This window comes from Abramis brama (genome assembly GCF_963993115.1).
Source record: "Abramis brama genome assembly, chromosome: 16".
Lineage (NCBI taxonomy): Eukaryota > Metazoa > Chordata > Actinopteri > Cypriniformes > Leuciscidae > Abramis > Abramis brama.
In genome coordinates, this window is record NC_139978.1 from 22,967,935 (window position 1) to 22,991,926 (window position 23,992).

General features: G+C 37.1%; 1 protein-coding gene across 2 annotated transcripts; it reads right to left on the minus strand.

Annotated features, from left to right (window-relative positions):
* Positions 1 to 24: 24 nt before the first annotated feature.
* On the minus strand, positions 25 to 22,597 carry sema3h (sema domain, immunoglobulin domain (Ig), short basic domain, secreted, (semaphorin) 3H). Of its 2 annotated transcripts, none has more exons than XM_084087466.1 (17): positions 22,140 to 22,597; positions 15,017 to 15,171; positions 14,134 to 14,196; positions 13,826 to 13,945; positions 13,538 to 13,631; positions 13,321 to 13,440; positions 12,963 to 13,108; positions 10,963 to 11,077; positions 6,485 to 6,554; positions 4,895 to 5,039; positions 3,795 to 4,014; positions 3,350 to 3,438; positions 3,218 to 3,259; positions 2,740 to 2,897; positions 2,494 to 2,555; positions 1,912 to 2,054; positions 25 to 1,824 (listed from the first exon to the last, which is right to left on the minus strand). In XM_084087466.1, exons 1-17 carry the CDS (start codon positions 22,237 to 22,239, stop codon positions 1,414 to 1,416), a joined length of 2,253 nt encoding a protein of 750 aa, XP_083943592.1. In that variant the 5' UTR covers positions 22,240 to 22,597; the 3' UTR covers positions 25 to 1,413. The 2 variants fall into 2 exon arrangements, with proteins under 2 accessions (XP_083943592.1, XP_083943593.1); XM_084087467.1 differs by having other exon boundaries at positions 2,740 to 2,894; positions 22,140 to 22,576.
* Between the last annotated feature and the right edge of the window lie 1,395 nt (positions 22,598 to 23,992).

Consider the following 23,992-nt stretch of genomic DNA (forward strand, 5'->3'; position numbering starts at 1 on the left):
TATGTTCTTTTTCTCTCAATTCCATGAGTCTTCCAAAACACTTTATTCAAGGTTCAAAGTCCATTAATGAAAACCAGATTTACAGTAAAAGGCAAAACAAAGGAAATTATAACTCACACAGTTCACAAGGTTCAAATCACTGATGGCAGGATTTACCTCCTTATATGTAAAACATTAAACATCTATTCTACATTTTCTGTTTATGCTATGGCTGTTAACATTTTTTGTTTTATTTGTTTTGAGGCTCTTGGCGAACCAAGCCGCTCCTGCTTCTGTCTGTCATTTGGTGTTGGCCTGACCGCATTTTAATTTGCCTTTAAATCCCTTTTTCCTTAATTTATTTTTCATTTTTCCATCCTTCTGAATGGAGGCACTTTAGGGCGGGTGCCAAACCTCTTGGCAATCGTGCATGTGTCCATGTGCAGGAGAAAGAAGCTGGCATTTCAGTCCAATAATATAAAACACACCCTTTGTGCCTCCATCGTTCCCCAGAGAAATATGCTGTTTATCATCTTATGGTTTGCTTTTGCTGATTAATTTAATTTAATCTCTCGAAACCTTAATGAGTGACGTCAGAGACAGAATTACAGCATATTCAAATATCAAAAAGGAAAAGAACACCATGTACAATTTTTACACTTAAAACGCAAGACAGTATAAACACAAAGCACAAAAACACAAGAAAATAAATACCATGAAAGATAAATAAGACAATACATTTCAGTACAGATGAAAAAAGTGCCATCAACACCGAAGTCTTTTTAAAACAAAGAACTTTTTTCAGATCCTCCCTAACTTTGGAAGATTTGTCTTTTATTCAACAGAAGATCATTTGGAGACACTCCCTTGCTTTAGAAGATTTTTTCAAATATGCTCAATGCAGTCCTCAAGTAATCAATTACTTTTTTTATATTAAAGTAAACACTTTTCTTGACCAAACCCATTCCAGATCATTCTTAAACTGCTTTTAAGCGACAGTCCTTCACATGATTCAAACATTAACTATGTTCCAAAACTTAGTGAGCTGCTTCGCTACATGGGCACAATCTCAAACAGTTGTGCTGCTCTGTATTTTTATGGAAATCGTGATACATTTTTTTCCCCAAGATTTTTTGATGATACCATTTATTTGAAATACAAATCTTTTGTAACAATGTCTTAACTGTCACTTTTGATCAATTTAATAAATAAATAAAAGTATCAAAAAAATCTTACTAATCCCAAACAATACTGATATTTTTCTTTGAATGAAAAATCAATTTTATCAAAATCTTTCTTTTCTCATGTATTTTTTCACTGAGCTTGATGCTGGGCGCATGCAAGGCAGCTCATAAGGTTTTGGAACCGAGCAAAATCTTAATATGACGATATATTGCATGTTTTGTTGTATTTATTTGTTTCTTAAACGCCCGTCTATGCGCTCCTCGGCAGCCTCTGTGCTGAACTCTGCATTCGGCTCCGGTGCTTCCGCCCCCTCCCTTTCTCCTTCTCTCCCCCTCCTCTGTGCCGGTCTGTTCTCTTTCTGTCTGGTTTGTTATGCTTGTGATTCCCTGATTCCTGGTTGTTGTGACGTTGGCTGAGTTGTTTGCAGTGTCGCTCCAGTTTGCTGTGGTTGATCAGTGCCATCACATCCTGGTACCATGGCTGGGCGGTGCCAGGGAAGGGCTGCAGGACGGGGCTCCACACAATTAAACGGATAGTAACGGCTGTCCAGCGGAACTGATGCTCTTCTAGCTGACAGTGGTAAACGCCGCCATGATTGAGTTCAGTCCGGGGAATGAGGATGCCCCTGTCGATGACAACCAGCTGCTTTCCAGATGTGACCTGAAAGACAGAGGGTTTCAATTTAGAGACATCTCAATTTTGATAACGTTTTTAAAGTGTGCATGCATATTTTGAGGATGGGTGTACCTTTTGTTGCTCCAAGCTGTTCTCGCCTATGTCTTTATACCAGGTGACGGTGGCATGGTGAGATTTGGGTAGACACTCTAGGTAGGTGCTGTTACCCACAGCAACAACTAGTGTCTTCTCCTCTGCCTCCACCTGAAGACCAGCTGAATAACAACGAATGAAATAAATAGGGCTTTCAATCAAACTGTAATTAATATTATCTATTATTATTATTATTATTATTATTATTATATACAATAAAATAATAAAATTAAAATTAATTTTAATAATAATAATACTTTATTATTATTATTGTTATTTAATTTAAATAAAAAAATTTTTTTAATTGAATTAACTGTTGGTCTATCTATGTGCACATGGCATTTCATACCATGGTCACTGCATTTTTAAGGCTGAATTGCTTTACGTTAATTGTGTTTTTGTAAAGGCTTAAATGGTGAGAGTTTATTTAACCTTTTAATTGCCACCCAGATTTAAATGACTTAAATCATAAAAACACATAAAAATAAGCATTACAATGACAGTGTTGTTCTAAGCAGGATGTTTAACAACAGTAAATGTCTGGTTGTCCGTGTCTCTTACCTCCCTGTCTGACACACTGGTTCAGCGGGTTGCCGTCATCATTAACCTGACGAATATTTCTTCTGCAGACAGTGAGGAATGTTTCAGATCAGATTTATTTCAGATATCCCAAAAGTGGTTTCAATGTACAAGAAACTGCTTATGTAATGGATTTTATCAAACAAGCTGCCCATACAAGATGCTTCTTAAATTTCTTAGTCAGTTGAAATCCAGGTAAAATATGCCTGAGTGTGAGATGTGTGTCACCTGTGTGCAGCTGGCATGTATGGGCTGCAAGAGTGCCCGTCCCAGGTGCAGTATGGGTCTCTAGCGAGACAGCATTCAGCACAAGCCTGGCCGTACAGATCACAGTGGAACAGACCCAACTGAACCACACCCTCTGCTGATCCAGCAAACAGCCACTGCTGAAGACACACACACACACACAACACGCACAATGATATGGGCTGTGATCCTGTTTACTGCTTTTTTCAGTAAGCAGGAAAACTGGGCCAGAAACCCAAACATTTAAACCACATTCCCATATACAGCTCTAGAATTACAGCGCTCTTTCCATCCTAGATCTTTCATGGAAAAATAAATGTGTGAAAACTCTGTTTCATTTTAAGTATCTTCCACCCTCTCAAGTTGCCATGACGACAGGATAGGAATATTTATAATGGTGTGTATATTCATGTAGGTTTGCATGTGTGTGAATGTGTGCTTCCATTGATCAACATTGTACCTTTTTCTTGGACATCGTCATGGCAGTGATTGGTGACTTGTTCTGTTGAATGACAGAAGGTGAGCAGTTAATGTTTCAAGTTTAAAAGGCCATCCTAATGAATCTGGAATGCTAAAGCTGCAGATGTTTTACCTTAAAAACCTGCAGCTGTTCCAGAGTGACCTCCTGATTCTGTCCATTAGCTTTAGGAAGGTGAATCGCTTTCAGAACCAGGCCTGAATCTGAACACACACATACACATATAACTTTCACAGATGTGTTCTCTGGTGAAGTGTATCCAATAGAATTGTAATTATTCTTGTGCTATTTATAGGTTGGAATGTGAATGTGGACATTTTACATAGGTCAAACAAAAAGGAAGTTGAGATTGAGAGTGGCTGAACAAAAAATGTGTGTGTGTCCTGAGGAAGGCTGTGTTAAGCGTTGATCAACCATTTTTTACTGTTTTAATGACCCAATTTATTAAAGGCCTTTTATGCTTAACCACAAGAGAGCCTTGGAATATATGGACATCTCACATAATATACATCCTAAATTCAGTAAACCTGCAGCTTATTTTAATATTGACCACACACACCTGTACCGATGAACAACACGTCATATTGTCCATCTACCGCCTCCACTCTGTCCACAAGGAGGCGGGTCAGTTTATAAGACACGCCCACTCTGATCAGCAAAGGATGACCCCCAAGAGGATGCACCGGCTCCTGCATTAAAGGATGTGTGCGGCTAAAGAAGATAACGTCATCAGGATATTCCCTCGTTGATTTAAAGCCTCCATATGTGCTGCTGGGACACTGAATATTGACAGGAAGTTCACCAATACTGTTATTTGCATGATTTTAGAGCCCTCAATATTACAGGTCAATCAAAATATGTGACCCTGGATCACAAAACCAGTCACATGTCGCACGGTTATATTTGTGGCAATAGCCAACAATACATTGTATGGGTCAAAATTATCGATTTTTCTTTTAAATCATGAGGATATTAAGTAAAAATCATGTTCCATGAAGATATTTTGTAAATTTCCTACCGTAAATATATAAAACATTTATTTTTGTGAGTGAATGCAGCACAATTGCGAACATTAATCAACAACTTTAAAGGCGATTTTCTCAATGTTTCGATTTTTTTGCACCCTCAGATTCCAGATTTTCAAATAGTTTTATCTCGGTCAAATACTGTCCTATCCTAACAAACCATACATCAATGAAAAGCTTATTTATTCAGCTTTCAGATGATGTATAAATCGCAATTTTAAAAAACTGACCCATGTGACTGGTTTTGTGGTCCAGGGTCACATATACATCCAGAATACGTCACCTGTCATTATTTTCACCAGAGGATCAAGTTTAAAAAAAAAATATATATTTTAATTAAACATTACAAGATAAAAAAAATGAAACATATGCATGGATGAATCATTCACAAAAAGATGTTTAACATACATTTTCATTTCATGCTAACTTTAAAGTTAATCTTTTAAAATACTACTAATTTAATGATACTGTCAAATCTCAAAATGAATAATCGTTTTTCATACTGCACAATATTACATTGTTGTGATGTCTAAATTCATATCTAGCATTTAAAATTATTGACAAAATAGTACAGATTTTGAATATCGGCCATAACATGAAAATAATTATCGGCTTATCCTATGAGAAGACTTACTGTGCCAGGCCTGGGATAGGGAACTCGGCCTGTATACTCAGTCCATTTGTACTGTTGTCCCTCCCTGTGAAGGAAGTTTCCTTTAAAAGCTCTAATAATGTCCTGCATGCGGTACACACACACAGCGGACCCATTCAATACATTGCTGTAGGGAGAGGAAACCAACAAAAACATAAAAATAGATACATGAATTATTAATTGATTGAGAGTCATAAGTAGACAGCATCCACTAGAAACATTTGGGAATCAATCACAATGTATCAAAGCAACAGCATTCATCTTAATCAATTCTCCTACGTGTTTTTCACCTAGCTTAAATCCAATTAAAACCCAGCTCTTGTGGCACAAATGAAAGTGGCAGTGGCATCTGGTCTGAAGTGAATTGAATTTGGGTCTGCCGTAAAAGCTGGAGTCTTTACGAGTCTCTGAGAGATTTAACACACTCAGTGGAACAGCTCAACAGAGAGCAATAACACTGTCACTCTTTCCAAATGTCCTTTTCCTAATCCATACTTCATGTGCACTCCACCCTAAGCAACCCTCTCCAAAACTTTGGGCAGACACACACACACATTTTCACAAAGAAAGATGAATGCATATGCTATTTGAGATGGCTGATGTAAAATTGGTTCAACTTCTAAAGTGTTTTAAACTTCTTGGGTGCATCATTAATGTCATCACAGACCTGCTGGAAAGTATGACTCAATAATACTGCAATTTTATCCACACCCTTAACCACGTACACACACAGGGTTTTCATGATTTTTACACTACTCTTTTCTGTACAATTAAAGTGAAGTAAAGTGAACCAGGGACCGTCAAGCTCCAAAAAAAGACAGGACAGCACCATAAAAGTAAAATTACAGTTGTGAACATGATTTCTGAAGCCATACAATAGCTCTGTGTGTAGAGAAGTTTTCAGGCCTTCCTGCTCCTTAAGGTCTCTCCAGTGCTGGAAAGATTCTGCGATATTTTGCGGGTCCTACCTCCTACCTGATCATAACCCTTCTTTTTAAAGTTAAATTCCCCTGGACTTTTCCTCTTTTGTATTTTCTCTGCCATCTCACTTTTTCTATAGTTGTTTTGCTATTGTCTGTCTTGTGCACTTAGCTCTCTCTCCTCCCCATCATGAGTTTATACGCCTCTTTCTGTTGATTGGCTACAAGTGTGTTTTGATGTTCGGTCTGATCCACTTTTCAACAGCGTTTTTCAAAAATTGCTTACTGCACCTTTAATATGTTTGTGTAAACTGTGATGGATGAACAGAAAAAGAATCTTTTTCAACATTATAAATGACTTTACTGTCACTTTTGATCAATTTTTTTTAATCGTTCAAATGGCATCAGAAGATTTAGAATATAGCACATGACATAAGTCATAAGTTATATGGACAAATTGTATGATGATTTTTGTAAATTTTTGGAGCTTGAAAGCCCCTAGTCAGAACATTTTATGATAAAGAGCAGAACCAACATTCTAAAAAAAACATCTCTTCTTGTGTTTTATGAAATAAAAAAAAGTTGAACTCTTGGCCTGTCAACTCTTGGTCTTGGTTTAAAATGTGATACCAGGTCAGTGTGTTAGACTCACCTGGTAGTGGTGAAGAGCCCATAGATGAGGGGGTTTGTTTTGTCCTTTCCACGTTGAATGAAAATATCCTCTATGGAAAAACAGAAAACAGGGTTAGAATATTAAGCGTGCTTTGTGTGCACTTCAGTCAATGCTAATGAGAGAGAGAGAGAGAGAGAGAGAGAGAGAGAGAGAGTCTCTGGTTTGCTCTCAAGGCTGTATAAACTCATGAAAAGAATATTTACCTGGTCACACTCTCTTTCTCATACAAATAAACGTGTGTAACACAGCATATTTTTGTTTAAAAACACACACATCTATATCTTTATCTATGAACTTTTGCCGTTGAGGGTACGCTAGTTCATTTCTGCATTCTCACATTCCAGTCATGTCAGATATGATCACCTTATCAAATCAAACACACACGTTAAGATAGTGGTTCTCAACTGTTTTTTCTTCAGGACCCAGATTTGACAGTGGATGTCTATTGCAGCCCAAAACAAAGCCAAAATACAGTAGTTGTTAAACTATAAAAGTGAACCAAAAAAAGTAACATGCAATTGACTATGAAGTTTACAGACTCAACAATATGCAAAATAATTAAAGGTCCCGTTCTTCGTGATCCCATGTTTCAAACTTTAGTTAGTGTGTAATGTTGCTGTTAGAGCATAAATAATATCTGTAAAATTATAAAGCTCAAAGTTCAATGCCAAGCCAGATATTTTATTTAACAGAAGTCGCCTACATCGAACGGCCCGTTTGGACTACATCCCTCTACTTCCTTCTTTAATGACGTCAGTAAAACAGTTTTTTGACTAACCTCCGCCCACAGGAATGCTCCCTCAACTCTACCGAAATTCGTTTATGTACTTGCGCACTTCTTATAACTGTGTTTACTCAGCTCTTACGGTGATTTTCTGAAGTAAAACTGACGCTTCATCTTTTGTGTGATGTACAATAAACTTTATTAAACTCATCAGTATATGTTTGATCATCATTCAGACAGCAGACTTGTAGGCTATTTAATAAATAATGGATAGCCTACATACAAGCAGATGACAAATACGTTATAATAACCGTAATTAAACTACTAAACTATACCTGTTTCATCTCTATACAGCAATCTCTGACTCTGTAGGCATTATTGTCCGACTCGAAATGAACACCGTTACTGAGAGTTTCTGATATTATCATCATTCCGTGAGATGAAATTGTCCTGAGAGACTGAGCGCGAGCTCATGAAGCTCCGCCCCCTGGGTCGTCCAGCAGCAGCTTATTTGCATTTAAAGGGCACACACTAAAACAGCGCGTTTTTCTGAGCCCCAAAAAATGACAATTTAAACATGCTGTAAAAAATGATCTGTTGGGTATTTTGAGCTGAAACTTCACATACACACTCTAGGGACATCAGAGACTTATTTTACATCTTGTGAAAAGGGGCATAATACGGGACCTTTAACATGAAATACTTTATTTTATATTATAAGAAATGTATATTTTTATTCAGCAATGACACATTAAATTGATCACAAGTGACAGTAAAGAACGTTATAATGTTTCAAAAGATTTCTATTTCAAATAAATGCTGTTTTCAACTTTTTGCAGTTTCTACAAAAACATTAAGCAGCACAACTGTTTTCAACATTGATAATAATAAGAAATGTTTCTTTAGCAGCAATTCAGTATATTAAAATGATTTCTGAAGGATCATGTGACACTGAAGACTGGAGTAACATTTAAAAAAAGTAACATTTTAAAATATAATAAAATAGAAAACAGTTAGCCTATGTTATACAAATATATAATCATATATTAATGAATAATGTTTAATATATATTAATGATAATATATCCCTATATTGTATATTAGGGATATACAAAGGATTACCCTAAATTTTAAATTGTAATAATATATCACAATATTACTGTATATTATAGTTATATAAAGTATATATAGTTTTACTGTATTTTTTAACAAACAAAAGCAGCTTGGTGAGCATAAGAGACTTCTTTCAATAACATTAAAATATCTTAGCGACACCAATAAAAATACTGTATAGTTTGATCAAACACACAGCCCTTGACATCAACTAAAAATCAGGGGCACGACCCACCAGTTGGAAACCACAGTATTAAACATTCATGCTAGAGCGGACATGCTACTACAAATTTACTGACTCTCGTAAACTGTTTAAAACCGAGAACATAAACTAGATCTGTACTATAAAATGGTTGAAACCTTTATTACACAGCGCTCTGCGGTGAACCACACACATACACACAGCCGCTCTGTTTTCCTTCATATTTTTCACTCAAACCGACAGAATCCCTTTAATTAAGCATTAACACTCCCTCTTTCCCTCTCAATCCCATTACTATCCATCATTTCTGTCCCACCCCTCCTCCATCTCTTTCTCCTCTCCTCCTTCCCAGATTGTTTTCACCACCCCTTATTCTCTGGCAGTTCTTCTCTTTCACTTTTCAAGGATGCTATAGTTGTGTCAATTTCCTCCAACAAAAGCTTATGTTCCCCTTGAGGGCAGATAGTTTTGTCTGTCCTGCACTTGTTGACACTTCTCTATCCTGCCCCTATCCATTCTTATCCATCCTAACCTCTGATTCTCCTGCTCTCTGCTGTCCTCCCTCATCCCCATCTAGAGTTAGCCAGTAGATTATGGGAAAACAGGATGGGGGTGCCACCGTAGACGTGAAAATGCACACACACAGATACTGACGGTCTTCAAAACATTCAGCAGACCACCAAGACAAATGGCATATCGACTGGCGCACTCATTTTAAGATATATTCATCATTATGCGGTTCAAAAACGCAAAACATTTAGGGTGGATTTGAAGAAACTGGGCCACTATGTGACAAAACTTCTAGAGATCCTATAAAATGTGCATAACCATAAGGAATAACTTCCCTTTTTCATTTGTGTTAAAATATCTAACATTAAACACTTTAACGTCAAGTCAACATATATGTAAATATCAGTTTACCTCCTCACTATGTCAATCAGCATATTAGAATGATTTCTGAAGGATCATGTGACACTGAAGACTGGAGTAATGACTGCTGAAAATTCAGCTTTGCCATTACAGGATTAAATTACATTTAATAAAGTATTAAAACCAGTATTTTAAATTGTGGTAATATTACAGTATTTACTGTATTTTAGTCAAATAAATGCAGCTTTGGTTGGTCATCTTTCAAAAACATTTTAAAAATCTTACCGACTCCAAAACACTCACACACAAACACAAGACTAATCCATCTGAATGTCAGATAATAAACACACACATTCATCAATCAACCACACATTATTTAAACTTCCAAACAGATCATACATAACAATTCAACAGCTTCAAAATCAGAGCCACAAAACTAGCAGCATCACCTTCACACACACAAACTTATTTAAACTTTATTTACACCAGACTGAAGCTTCATCTGTTCCATATTTCATAAAAACATAAAATTCTATAAAATTCTATCTCTACTGTTCCAGCAACCTGGTAGTTCTTAACTTGCATCTGATTGTCAGTTTTTGTATGTTTGCATGTAACTATTCTTGATGAACATTTACTGTCTGCAGTGTGGTCTGGCTCATCATAGCCATGGCATCATGAGGGTCCCTGATGTAGGGGGAGATTATGGGAGATGTAGTTGTTTAGGGGCCGTGGAGCACAATGTAAACTTGACATTGAAGAGAATTCTATAGATTACCCCCATAGGGCAAAAGTACAGCTAAGATGAGATACATATTAGCATTACAGCAGGTTTATAATATAAAATCATTAACACTTTACACAGTCAAAGAAACCAATCAGAACAAACTCTCCAACACTTGAACATAACTGGACATGCACTAATTTAAACAAGTTATGTAAACCTAGCTGTTTAAAGATTACCATGGCGCTGGACAATGAATAGTTCTGTTCAGAGCCGCTTGCAGATTTGATAAAGCTGCAGTCAGATACGGAAGCCATTCTTGATTTCTGATTATTGCAGGGCGTGTTTTATATCATATCTGTGTAAAATTGTTTAGGGTGTGTGCTATCGTCAATGTAGTCATCTAATAACTGAGATTAACATTTGAATATGTATGTGTTTTAATGTGTATATCTTATAGATATAATATGAGCATGAGATTATAGTAAAACTTTAGTCAGATTGAGGATTCAAGAATTGTTTATTCTATGCGAGGACTTTGTTTACACAGACTGATTGATAAGAAACCGGTTTCTGTCTGAGTCTGTGTGTGGTTTGTGTGTGTGTGTGAGTGTCCTGATAAACTTTTTCCATAAATCAGGGACGTTTGGGCATGTATGACACACACACATTATCAACAGTATAAATAATATTCTAAAAAATGTACAAGGTTATCTCAAAGCCTTATTTAATTTGAGAGATTTGCTTAAACTTTGGTAAGGTAATCATGTGGGAGTGAAATGTTTTTTTTTGTGCGGCATTTCATGTGGCATGTGTATTACTCACGGAGTTTGTCAAAGTGTGTGTGTATGCCGTCAGGTCCTGGTACGGAGCAAACAATTCGAGCTTTCTGAAAGGTGCTCCATTTATGAACCAAACTACGCTGACCACCAATATCATTCTAGAAAGAGAGAAAAAAAGACAGATAAACACACTGATATAGTACCATAATATCCCTTTCCTGCTAGTCTTCTTTAACAAAACAAGTACCATGTTATAACTGATTATTTGGAAATTTTAATACAATTAATACAATGTTTTTTTGGACATGTACCCTGCTAACATCATGGTTTTTCTGACATGTACCAGGGACATGTATCCTGCTAATACCATGTTTTTTATATGTACCCTGGTTATACTATGTTTTTGTATATGTACCATGCTAATACCGTTTTTTTTGGCATGTTCTTTTATGTAGACATAAATTCCCTTGCATTACCATCTGATACCATCACTTTACCACTGGAACCACTAAAGTACTATATGTTATTACTAATAATTTTGCAAAGTTCAAATGACAGAAATCTATGGAAACTTCTTTCCGCCACCGATTTAAAAAAAAAGGTAATTAGGACTTTTTACCCCATATTTCAGACTTTTTCCTCAGAATTGCGAGTTTATATCTCACAAGTCTGACTTTGTTTCTTGCAATTCCGAGTTTATAACTCACTTTTTCCTCAGAATTGTGAGATATACACCGATGAGTCAAAGCATGATGAACCCCTGCCTAATATGCCATTGGTCCTTCATGTGTTGCCAATACAGCGCTGACTCGCTGAGGCATGGACTCTACAAAGACCCCTGAATGTGTCCTGTGGGCTCTGGCACCAAGCCGTTAGAGGCATATCCTTCAAGTCCTGTAGGTTGCAAGGTGGAGCTGCCGTAAATCAAACTTGTTGGCCCACCAGCACATCATACTGATGCTCAATTGGATTGAGATCTGGGGAATTTGGAGGCCAGGGTAACACCTTGAACTCTTCATCATGTTCCTCAAGCCATTTCTGAACAATGTGTGCAGTGTGCATTATCCTGCTGAAAGAGGCCACTTCCACCAGGGAACACCATCTGGTCTGCAACAATGTTTAGGTTGGTAGCACGTGTCAAATTTACATCCACATGAATGGCTGGACCCAGGGCTACCCAGCAGAACATAGCAGAGCATCACACTCCCATCACAATCACTTTCCCAGGTTAACTGCGTATACGACCGTCCACTTGATGTAAAAGAAAGCAGGACTCATCATACCAGGCAACCTTCTCCCACTGCTCCAGGGTCCAGTTCTGACACTCAAGTGCCCAGTGTAGGGGCTTTTGACTGTGGTCAGAGGTCATAATAAGCACTCTGATTAGTTACTGCGGTAACATAGCCCCATACGCATCAGAGTGCAATGCACTGTGTGTTTTGACACATTTCTCCCATAACATCATTTAAATTTTGTGTGACTTGTGCCACAAAATACCTTCTGTTGGCTCAAACTAGCTGGGATAGCCTTTATTGCCCTCCTGCATCGATGATCCTTGAGCGCCCAATACCCTCTTGCCGGTTTGTCCCTTCTCGGACCACTGTCGACTGGGAGCAACACACAAGCCTTGCCATTTCAGAGATTACTCTGACCCAGTTGCCTTTCCAGAACAATTTAGCCCTTGTCAAAGTCGCCCTAGATCTTTATTTCTGCCAATTTCTCCTCCATCCAACACAAAGATTACGAGAACTGATTTTTTGCAAACCATCTAATCTACCCAGACCTTTATATGTGGCCTTGTAAGGAGATTATATACTGTATATGACCTTTCTGTTTGAACCTGCATGTCACACTTTTTATTTTAATAAAAAATTGAGTATATTTTATTTATTTTTAAATTATTTAATGAAAATAATATTTCATATGAAAATGACAGAAGTCAACCAGAGGAACAGTCAGAGACAGCACGTCCAATCAGATTCACAGAGATGGTCCCACAGTGGCCACACAAGTGCAGTTAGGCACGTAGACACTGATAGATACCTTACAGACACGGGCAACTCTAGAATAGAGGACCTTCCCAGCAGCCCCTTCTGCCTCCTGAGCGCGCTCGGTGAAGAACACGTAGACCTTATCATCCTCCTCATTATCACTCTCTGACATCGCTGCAACATGTACAAATTCCGCGCCTGGAGAGGAATTGGAGAGAGACAAAAATACACATAAACACATAAATCTGTTATTGTGTATATAATGTAGTATTTTCTTGTATTTAACCTATAGAGCACAGTGCATTCTTAATGGTTGTCAACAACATGATGTGTGTGTGTATTTGTAAGTCGTAGTCTAACTTTTTTTTTTATTGCTAGCTGAGGTGTATGTGTGGTTGCACATGTATCACCTTGCAGCCATGTAGAGTGATATTGTTCAGTGCGAATCACATGTCGCTCCCCCAGACTCCGAATAAAAGCAGTATCATGACTTAGAAAGTCAGATGAGATTCCAGCGTACAGCTCACCGTCTGAACAAACACACACAAAGATTTGGATCAGAGTTAAACTGGCATGCTCTTACACAAACATTTAAACTACCGACAAACTATAAACACACTGTCTTACCTATGATAGCGGTAGCTGTTCTCTGGTGAGGGTCGTACGGACATTTTCCCTTCCCTGATTCGGTGTCTTCATACTGCAGCGTTTGTTCCTCGGCCTGAAAAACCCAGTTGCATTATTTACAGTTGAAATTTTAATAAAATAATTCATTTAATCTGACATTTTCTATTTAATCGCGTGAGACTTATATGCATAGTACATGATAAATGCACATCAAATAACATAAGAACACAAACACAACAGAAAGCAGTTATGTGAGAGAGGTGCATGGTGGGAAATGTAGTTCTTTACCCTGAGGAAGAGGTTGGTATTGATGAAGGCACAGCGAGGGTTGAACGCTCCAGTTCCACAGGCGTAAAGATGTGTTTGGTTATAATGCTCTAACACACGCAGGAAGTTAGCACAGTCCATCTGTGACATAAACAAGAAACTAGCACTCATGAACAAAGCCTTCTCGTGAGGTCGACTGAGGTCGACAATACAGACAGAACTAATAAACTGTCCAGACAGTGAGGATTTAAATGATTTAATTTGTTTGTGATTAGACACTTCAAGAAAAGCTGCCTAAATAAACTGTGGTACATAAAATAATGTTTTACCTGCAGATTTTTTCCAGCCATTATACAGTCCTGAATCCGATCTAGATTTGCAGGCCAGTATATCTGAAATACAGTACCAACACACACACACACACACACACACACACACACACACACACACGCACACACACACAAAGATATCAATTTGGTGCCAAAGTATGCATAAAAGCTTCTCTTACTCATATTAAATGTTGATGCATTATGCTGATTTCATCATGGGAATTACAGTTGAATGCCACTCTGGCATTATTGAGATGAAATCATTATGAACACACACTTAGTTATGTAGACAAGCAGGGACGGGCTCATCCACACACTCTTACTCACACATGCACAAATACACTCACAGGCCTCATACAAGCAAAACAAGTGTAAAACAAATGTTTGAAAAACAATCACACATTTATTGTGTCTTTCAATTTCAAATGCGAATAAAAATTATTATTTTTTTGAGGCTGGGACAGTTTTGATAAGATAAAAATCTGTGACTAAAAGCTTCCTTGTTTGATACTGCAGTAATCTGCAGTATCAAACTATCCCTTTAATAAAAAATATTTTTCTTTACTTCTCTTTTCTGTACAATTAAAGTAAATTGGAAGTGGACTGTCTAGCTAAAAAAAACTAAAAGTATCGCTCCATAGTTAATATGTGATCTATTCCAAATCTTCTGAGAAACAAGTTGTTTGTATTTTTCTAAGCTTGACAGCCCATGGTAAACATTCGCTTTCATTGTATGGAAAAGAGCAGCATGAACATTCTGTTAAACTTCTACTTTTGTAAAGCACGAGAGTATATAATTAAAGATTTTTCATTTTCAAGTGAACTGTCCCTTACTTGAGTATATAATATAAGAGAAACAGCATGTGTGGGGGTGTGTACATACCTTGCGGGGTTTTTGAGTAATATCATCCAGGCTGGTGGACAGCAGATGGTCCTTCATACCAATGTAAAGGCGACGACTGTCTTCATCCGGCAGCAGAGAGTTCAGATCCCCAGCAGGCACAGAGAGAGACATGAGCCTGCCGCTCTGCACCAGCTCTGTGGCAGAGAGAGGGAGATAGAAAGAAATAGAACTGGTGATTTTATTATACAAATCTGTTATGATTGAAGACCCTCTTGGCTGATCTGATCTGAGTTCAGCTTATATGCAGAATTTCTGTTTTCCATCACAAATCCTTTATATCTGACAGGCCAATAAAGATAGGCTATTTGCAATTGTTGGAAAAGGGGAGAAAAAATTATTTATTTTTTTCTTCCATGCAACACAGAAGGTGAATTTCTGAAGAATATGATCAATTTTTCCAATACAATTACAGTGAATGAGGCTGTCAAGCTCTAAAATGAAAATAATAAGAAGAATAGTGGTGGTCTACGACTCATGTTCTAAATCCCAAATCTTCTGGAGACAGCTTTGTTCGAGGAATAGACCGAATTTTAAATCGTCATACTGGAAATAACTGAATTTTCAAATATTCCGGTTTCAATAGAGTTAACAACACCTCAACTTTGCATCTTTTTACCATACAAAGCTATCATGACTTCAGAAGACTTGGAACATAGGACATGATTCATATGGACCACTTTAATGAGAATTTTATGGCACTTTTGTATCCTTTTTAAAACCTGAAAGCTCGAGGCTGCATGGAAAGTGTAACAACGTTAGCCGATTATTGAAATCATATTCGTGGAAGATAAAAAGCCACAGGTTTGGAACAACATGAGGGTGAGGTGAGTAATGAGTAGCCTAATGATGATAGAATTATTATTTTTCTGGCTAAATTTATTACTGGTCGTATACTGGTTTCAATTTCGCATTGGCGCAAATACCGCGTTGTGTGTACTGTGTAACGTTAGCTGAAACCATTGCTACATCTATTCAATGGCCACGAAGAGCGCTTTGTAGAGTGTATAGAGAGAGAAATGAAGCTAGCGCAAGTTCTGCCAGGAAGACTCAATCGTTCGCGTCATTAATTACCTCCTCATCTATCCAATTATATCACTTACTGTAGCTTAAAAGGGCAGCGCTTACACATGTCTGAGTTCGCAGATGCTGTCACTCCAGTACCTCCATCCTCCCCGCCTCCACCAAGATGGGATCTTTCCTCCAACTCCTCTACTCAACCAAGCTGGGTCCTCCCTCTATCAACCCCAACACCATCAGTCAGGCTATCCCTTCCATCCTGAAGACTTCAGATGTCTTTTCCTCCATCCACCCCACCACCACCAGATGGCCCCTTTCCTTACTCCGCCGGGGGGTGAGCGGCGCCCCCGCCTTCGTCTTCAGGCGGGACTCGCAGATTCAGTACCCTCTGAATGCGAGTTATGAACGGGGCCTACGCCAAAGAACCTGATTGCTTGCTGAGCTCCTAAATAAATGTTATTGTTACAGTATTAATTCTCCCGAGTCTTTCTGGTAGAACTGAACGTCACGGAATTTTTGAACGCATAAATCAAAAGGATTACAATGAATCAAATCGATGACTAGCCTACTGTCTGTATGAGGACATGAACCCATGATCTTAATCTCGAGATCTACGAGTCACTTTACAAGCTGTTTACCATTTCATTAAAGAAAAACAATGGCTATGCCATACACAGACAGTCTAGTCTAAGGCCTTCACGACAACCTGTTAAAATAAAAGTTCGGTTTAACTTTAAGAAATTATAACAGAAATATATTATTGCACAGTAGATTGTACTTCAAGAAATAATAATAATAATAATAATAATAATAATAATAATAATAATAATACAGTTTATTAAAACACAGTGAAACACAAAGGTCTTCTTTATAACTCGCCAAAATAAAAGTTCGGTCAAACAGGAGGAATTTTGAAACAAAAAATATTACTATTGCACAGTAGAACATACTTTTTAAAGTAATAATAATAATACAATTTATTAAAAAAATATTTTTAAGGAATATCACACAAGTTGTCATACGTGTATTAAACAGTAATAAACATGGCAAAAAAAAAAAAAATCTGTTATTAATACTTTAATAATATACTTTAATGTTATTAATAAATTCTGTTAATAATAATGTTATTATAAATTTTGTTATTAATACTTTAATAATAACATTTTATGTACTTCTGAGTCCTGACAGTCAAATAAGCCACTATAAAAATATATATAAAGAAAAAAAATACATGATATACGTGAAACCGCCAGAATCTTAACAAATACCATGATACAAATTTTTGGTCATATAATGCCCAGCACTAGGTGAAATATCACTTTAAATACATTTTAAAACTCTCTTCAAGAGTAACATTAAATTTCCTTAACGCGATGATAAACTTATAGTGGACCAGACAGACTCACCTTTGGGCAGAATAACCTGTTCAAAAATCTGAACAGCTGATGAGACAGACAGAGAGATAAAATAACCCATGAGATAATAGACAAAAAGATTGAAAACATGCCCGGAGAATAATAGGAAATGAATGAATTAGTGCATCAGATAATATCTTAATAGGCTACACCAAAAATCCAGTCGCTCGGAAGTAACATACAAACAAACACATATCATGTTGGTTTTTCTTTAGGTTTGCATGTTTATCACTCCTTTAAAATATTCTCTCACCCACACACACTAAAAAAATTCAGCTGTTCACGAGGGACATGCACACAATCTGTCACAGCCTGCAACCTCACACACATTCCGGGCTTTTTCTCAGTGGCACCAGTCCTACTCATTGCCCCCTATCTTGGGGGCAGTTGCTGTGGCAACAAGGGTGTGTATGTGTGTGCTAAAATCACTCAGATGGATTATGGGCTGGTATTCCACCTGTCTCCTGTGTGTTTAACAGGAACTGAGTTTTCATGACTAGGTGGTCTAGAATCCCATAGTCTTAGACTGTAATCAGTTTGACTCATGACCTTTTTAGTCATAAACTAAATTAGACAAACAGTGAGACATTCTGATGGTCTTATACCATTAGTACAACTACAACTGTAGTAGTACTTTTCCTCTTTCACACACACACACACACACACACACACACACACACACACACACACACACACACACACACACATGAACACAAAGTGAGTCACAAACCCTTCTGTCCATCATTCTATGACCAGCTGAGGGTATATTTAGCCACATACAGACCTAGTGTTGTATATTTTACCACACACAAGCTGTGAGTGTATATCTGAACATTAGATTACCTCAGTCATGAGAGAGACTGATGTGGGATTACTTGATTAGTGCAAATGTGTGCCGTGTGATACAGCTTAGAAACATTATGCACACGAGCACTAGCACAACCCCAGCAACAATATTTAAAAAACAAAAAAAATAGTTTTTACAATTAATCGTGATCTTCCTTTGAACAATATCAATTAAAATTCTAAGATCAATATTTTACTTTATGCCTATTTTCAGTGTCTGCCTAATGTTTCTTTATAGCGCCATGTTCTACTGTAGATGTCAGCAAAAAGAAATGAAAGGGTGCATGAATTGTGAATGTGAGTTTGCAGTCTGTATTCAATGTGATAAAATAAAAAGACTGTGTACCATGAAATCGCGGACTGCGCGCAAAAACTAACATACAACACAACTAGTGTAGTCCGATTCATGAACAACTGACTCTTTCGAGTCTGTTCTTTTAATAAAGAGTTGCCTGTTCGAATCTGTATTGCATTGTTGTTATTGTTAACTAAAACTATAACTATAAAAAATTGTGTTAATTGAAATAAAGCTAAAATAAAATAATTTATAAATATTAGATGAAAAACTTAAATTTACAAAAACAAACATTAGAAACTGAAATAAATAAGTTTAAGCTGAAGTATTAAAATAAAACTTTAATAATAAAAAACCTTTTCACATTTCCAGGTTCACAGAAGCAGAAGTCCTCATAGCTGGGTAAACTTCTATTGCAGTGAATGGGAGATGACAAAAAATATCATTTTTGTATTTGCATTTTCTCTGAAAGCAAAACTTTTTTTTTTAAAATGGGATAGCGTTTTCACAACTTTCCAAAAGAGGGAAAAAATATCAAAAGATTGATTACAGCATGCAGTCAGAATATAGAAAGATGCCAAATTTGCTGTATGTCCCTCAGCCGTTGTATTAGAAACACGATCCTCGCAGCAGCGTTAATTCATTTTTTTGGTAATTTACTGAAATACTGAATATAACACAAAGTATAGCATTATAAATGTATATTGATTTTGTTTAATTAAAATATGAAAAACTTTATTTGCGATGTTGATAACTGTGGAAAAGCCTCAGCAGTCCGTGAAAAGGGCCCATAGGCTAAATGTGATAAAACAACATAACAAAATGACTAAAACTTTAACTAATATAAAAAAACTGAAAAAATAAAAATGATAAATATTAATAAATAGTATATATATAATACTATTTCTGTAGCTCAGGGTTTTGATTGATAACAAATACATATTTGGATCCTGACATCTGAGGGCTCCCAATCGAAATTCTTGTGTTTCATAGGTCTTTCAGATTTCACTGAACAATGAGGAAAGTGGACAACTGCACGTTCATGAGAGAAGGGATCCCTTTGTCATCTGAGTTCTTTAAAGGTAAGAGGTTTAACACAACATGATGATGAAAGTAGATAAATCAAACCAAGCTCTTTACAGCATTAGCAGAGAGAGATTCCTTTCTAAGCAAAATGGACATTATAAATGAATATTCTGAAATATTGATCACAATGAAACCTAAATTGATTAGAGAGCTTGTCAAGTCAAGTCACATTTATTTATATAGTGCTTACTTTATACAATACAGATAGTTTCAAGCAACTTTACAGTGATAACAAGAAAATGATTCAATGATGCAAACAGAGTTCATTTCGGCTGCAGCAGCTCTAAAAAAGAAAATAGTGAAAATAGCTTATGAATAAATCAAAATCAAATCAAACTGAATTTAAATGGAAATCCAAACAAGAGTTTGTGAATTGGAATTGAATTGGGAATTTTGTTTAAAAAAAACCCTGCTCACAAGCACACACTTTACTGCAAGTGTGAATGAAAGTTAGGGTGTGTTTCCTTGAGCACATCTTTTAGTGCTACTGGTGGACAAGAACAAACAGTACACACTTCTTGTACAAATTGAGTTATCAGCTATTACTGCTCAGTCCACCAGCTGGCATGTTTGTATGTGTCGGGGGGAAATGTTAACAGGTGCGACTATAAGTCTGTGACGGGGGAACACAAGACTCATGCATAAACACACAGTTAAAATAAACTGGGCGAACACACATTGCTGTGTTCTGGTATTTCTCAAATCTCTGTCAGTCAGACCTACTAACCTTGACCCTTGACTTGAGCAAAAGAGTATACATCATAATTATAGCGCGCACACACACACACACACACACACACACACACACACACACACACACACACACACACACACACACACACACTGCCAGAGCTTAGAGTAGCTAATTGATTTATGCTAATGTTCAATCAATCACATCTACTGAAGGCCAATCAACTGCAAATTGACCAATCAACACAGACCAGATGGAAAATAGATTTTATAGAGCTGAACTGAAGGATTTGCTGAATATATATTACTGGCTATATGATTTCACTTATGCAATCCCACAAAATTGTTGTTTGTATGTGTGCGCTACTCAAGAGCTGTCATTTATCATCTCATGAGGGAAATCAAGCCAAAATGAGCTGTATAATAATCAACCACCAGACGTTCCCTTACACAAACACACACTTATGTTCATACCCTTTGAGAGTCTGCGTGAATGAAAGGCTAATTGGGTAATTAAGAAATCCAAGTAAACACAACACACACACACACACACACACACACACACACACACACACATATTCATACAGACATACACGGATGAATTGAGATATGTATTACTCCAAGAACTTTCTAAACTCAAACACTTTATACATAAATCACACACACAATATTTTCTCTCACATACACTTTTGTTTGTCCCTGATAAGCAGAAAGGTGTGACGGATGAATAGCTATCTGTGCAGGGTATTCTAGGTCATGGAGAATCGCACAACCAGTTCTAGTCTACACAATGTCACACATGATATACTCCTGTCAAACCATGGCTGATTACAGATGGCATTAGGGTAATTGGGTTAAAAAGAGAGAACAAGTTTGTGTGTGGAGCAAAAAAAGACTAAACATTTTTGTGTATGTGGGTCCACAAGATTAGTAAAATCATAAATCATATACACATTGTGGAAAGAAAATAGCTTAATGAACATACAAATAATGTCTGGATTAGAATGTTACATGCAGAGAGGTTTGTGATTGGGTTAGGGAATACCAACTGCTCAATAGAAGGTCAGTTGTCTGCACTATGCAGGGCTGCGTTTCCGCAAAGCATCGTAAGCCTAAATTGATCATAGAGACCATCGGTGGTAATTGTTCTAAGATCAACTTAAGCGTGCAGTGCTTTTGGAAAAATCAGACCAGACCCATTCATATACATATTCATATGTAACTGTGGTGCCGTATAGTGCATATGATGAATGACCCCATGATGGGCCACATTGACTTCAACAGTAATTTTTTTCCCCAATATGGAAGTTAATGGGATCCATCAACTGTTTGGTTATAAACATTCTTCAAAATATATTTATTTGTGTTCAGCAAAAAAGAGAAATTCATATAGGTTTGGAACAACTTGAGGGTGTGTAAATGATCACAGAATTTAAATTTTGAATTTAAACTATCCCTTTAAGAGATAAAAATACCAACTGCTCAATAGAAAAGCATCAGAAGTCAATGGAAAGTCAGTTGTCTCACCTGAGTGTTGCACTATGAAATATCCAGACCAACAGAACATATTATGGTAATGTGGTACTATATGTACTATATGACCTAAGCTTTGTTAATGATTTGAAATCTATTATATATCATCTACATTGTGGTTGAAAATGAACATATAATGTCTGGATTGAAATGTTAAATGCAGAAAGGTTTGTGTGAAGGTTAGGAGATTGAAAAGTCAATAGAAAGTCAGTTGCCTCACCTGAGTGTTGGAAGTGCAGTCGTGGTTTAGATGGTCTCCATGCGTCCGTTAGAGGTGCCGCCAGTGAAATTAAGCAGAAGAGAGCCAGCATCCTCCTCATGGCTGTCTGACACACACACACTATGTGACTCTAGCAAGGACTAAACACACACACTGCGTCCTCTGCTCAGAAATAACACACACACAAATGGTGTCTACCTGATGTCAGCTTAACACACCTTGTGTGTATGTGTGTGTGCAGTGCAGTGTAATATAATCCTGCTCAGGTCAATGTTGCAGCAAAATCCTCTCTTGGTCTGTCTTCTGTGTTTATAATATTGCTGGCATTTCTCTTTTCTTTTCCGTTTCTCTCTGTTTTGTTCACTCAGTTATTGTCTTGCCTTCTGCTTCTCTCTGCATCTTTTAACTCTTTATTATCTCTCTCTCTCTCTCTCTCTCTCTCTTCTTCAGTCGTCTCTTATCATTCACTCCTTTCTTTCAAACACTCCCCTGCTGGGAAGGAGGGAACTGTCCCAATTGTGCCCAACCCCTCTCTCACTCTCTCTTTCCATCTCTCCCTCCCTTCTTTAATGTGTATATCTTTTTTCAAAGAATAAGACAGCTGCTGAATGTGACCCTCTCTTAGGATTCATTTGCTTAACGACTGTTGAAATCTCATGTTGGTTCTCTCTCTTTTCATCTCTCACCCTCACTGTCTTGTTTACGCACACGCACACACACGCACACGCACACACACGCACACACACACACACACACACACACACACAAACTTAATAAATGGTAAAAATTAATTGCAGCTAAATCAGGTCACATAATTTTTTTTACAAAAAGATCAAAAGAATAAGTCTCCCCTAGCAGACTTTTAACAAAGAGAGAGAGAGCTCATAGTTTTTTTTACTGAATATCACTGAGATCATCAGAAATGCAACTGTGTGGATTTGACGCCCTCTAGCGACTAAACCAGGATTAAGGTTTAATACACCACCCCTCCTTACAAGTAAAATTAAAGTCTACATGAAACCGAAGTTGCAATAGTCTTTTCTTCCCAATGACATATCCAAATTAAATGGCTTCTTGAACAAGAAAAAATGTAGGGTGGGACTTGATTTTGTCCATTTGAACACAGCGTTTTCGTTTAAAAACGCTCTCCGTCAACACTGGCGTTTTCAGGCGTTTTCCAAAAGTTTCTCATCCACACTGAAACGTCGGAAAACGCCTGAAAACGCCAGTATTTACGGATTTAAAACTTTAAATTCTCCTTACTGTGCATGCATAAAACCTCACAAAAGCTCACTGAGATGATACAGAAGGAAAAATAAATAATAAAGTTATCGCGCAATTCTTCTGACAGGATAATTTTATATCGAAAAATATCTCACTATTTGCTGATGCGTCCAGGTCGCACTCAGTCACCATATGTTTGGTCTAAAACGCAACTGCTCTCATGTTTTGCCGCAGGACAGCAAATATGAGTAGCCTACATTTTCTGTCATCTTTGCATGACCGTGATATGAAGAGTGTGCAAAGTAACATAGCCTATTTTAGCAACAGTGTGAAAGTGAATAGCACATAACAGGCACAATACCGGTATAAACATGAATATCTAATATGCGTCACATGAGTAAACTTACATCATAGTTTTTTAATACCTCCGTTTTGACAGTCCACACGACGTGAAAAGCCATTTTCAAATTTATCCACTTTGGAGAGCGTTTTCAAAAAGCTTCGTTTTCATAAAAACGCTGTCTCAGTGTGGTCAGAAGGCAAAAACGGAGAGAAAAAGATGCGTTTTTAAACGAATTTGATTTTATGGTGACTTTAAGAAAAGAAGCCATAGTGTTAACCCTGGACAA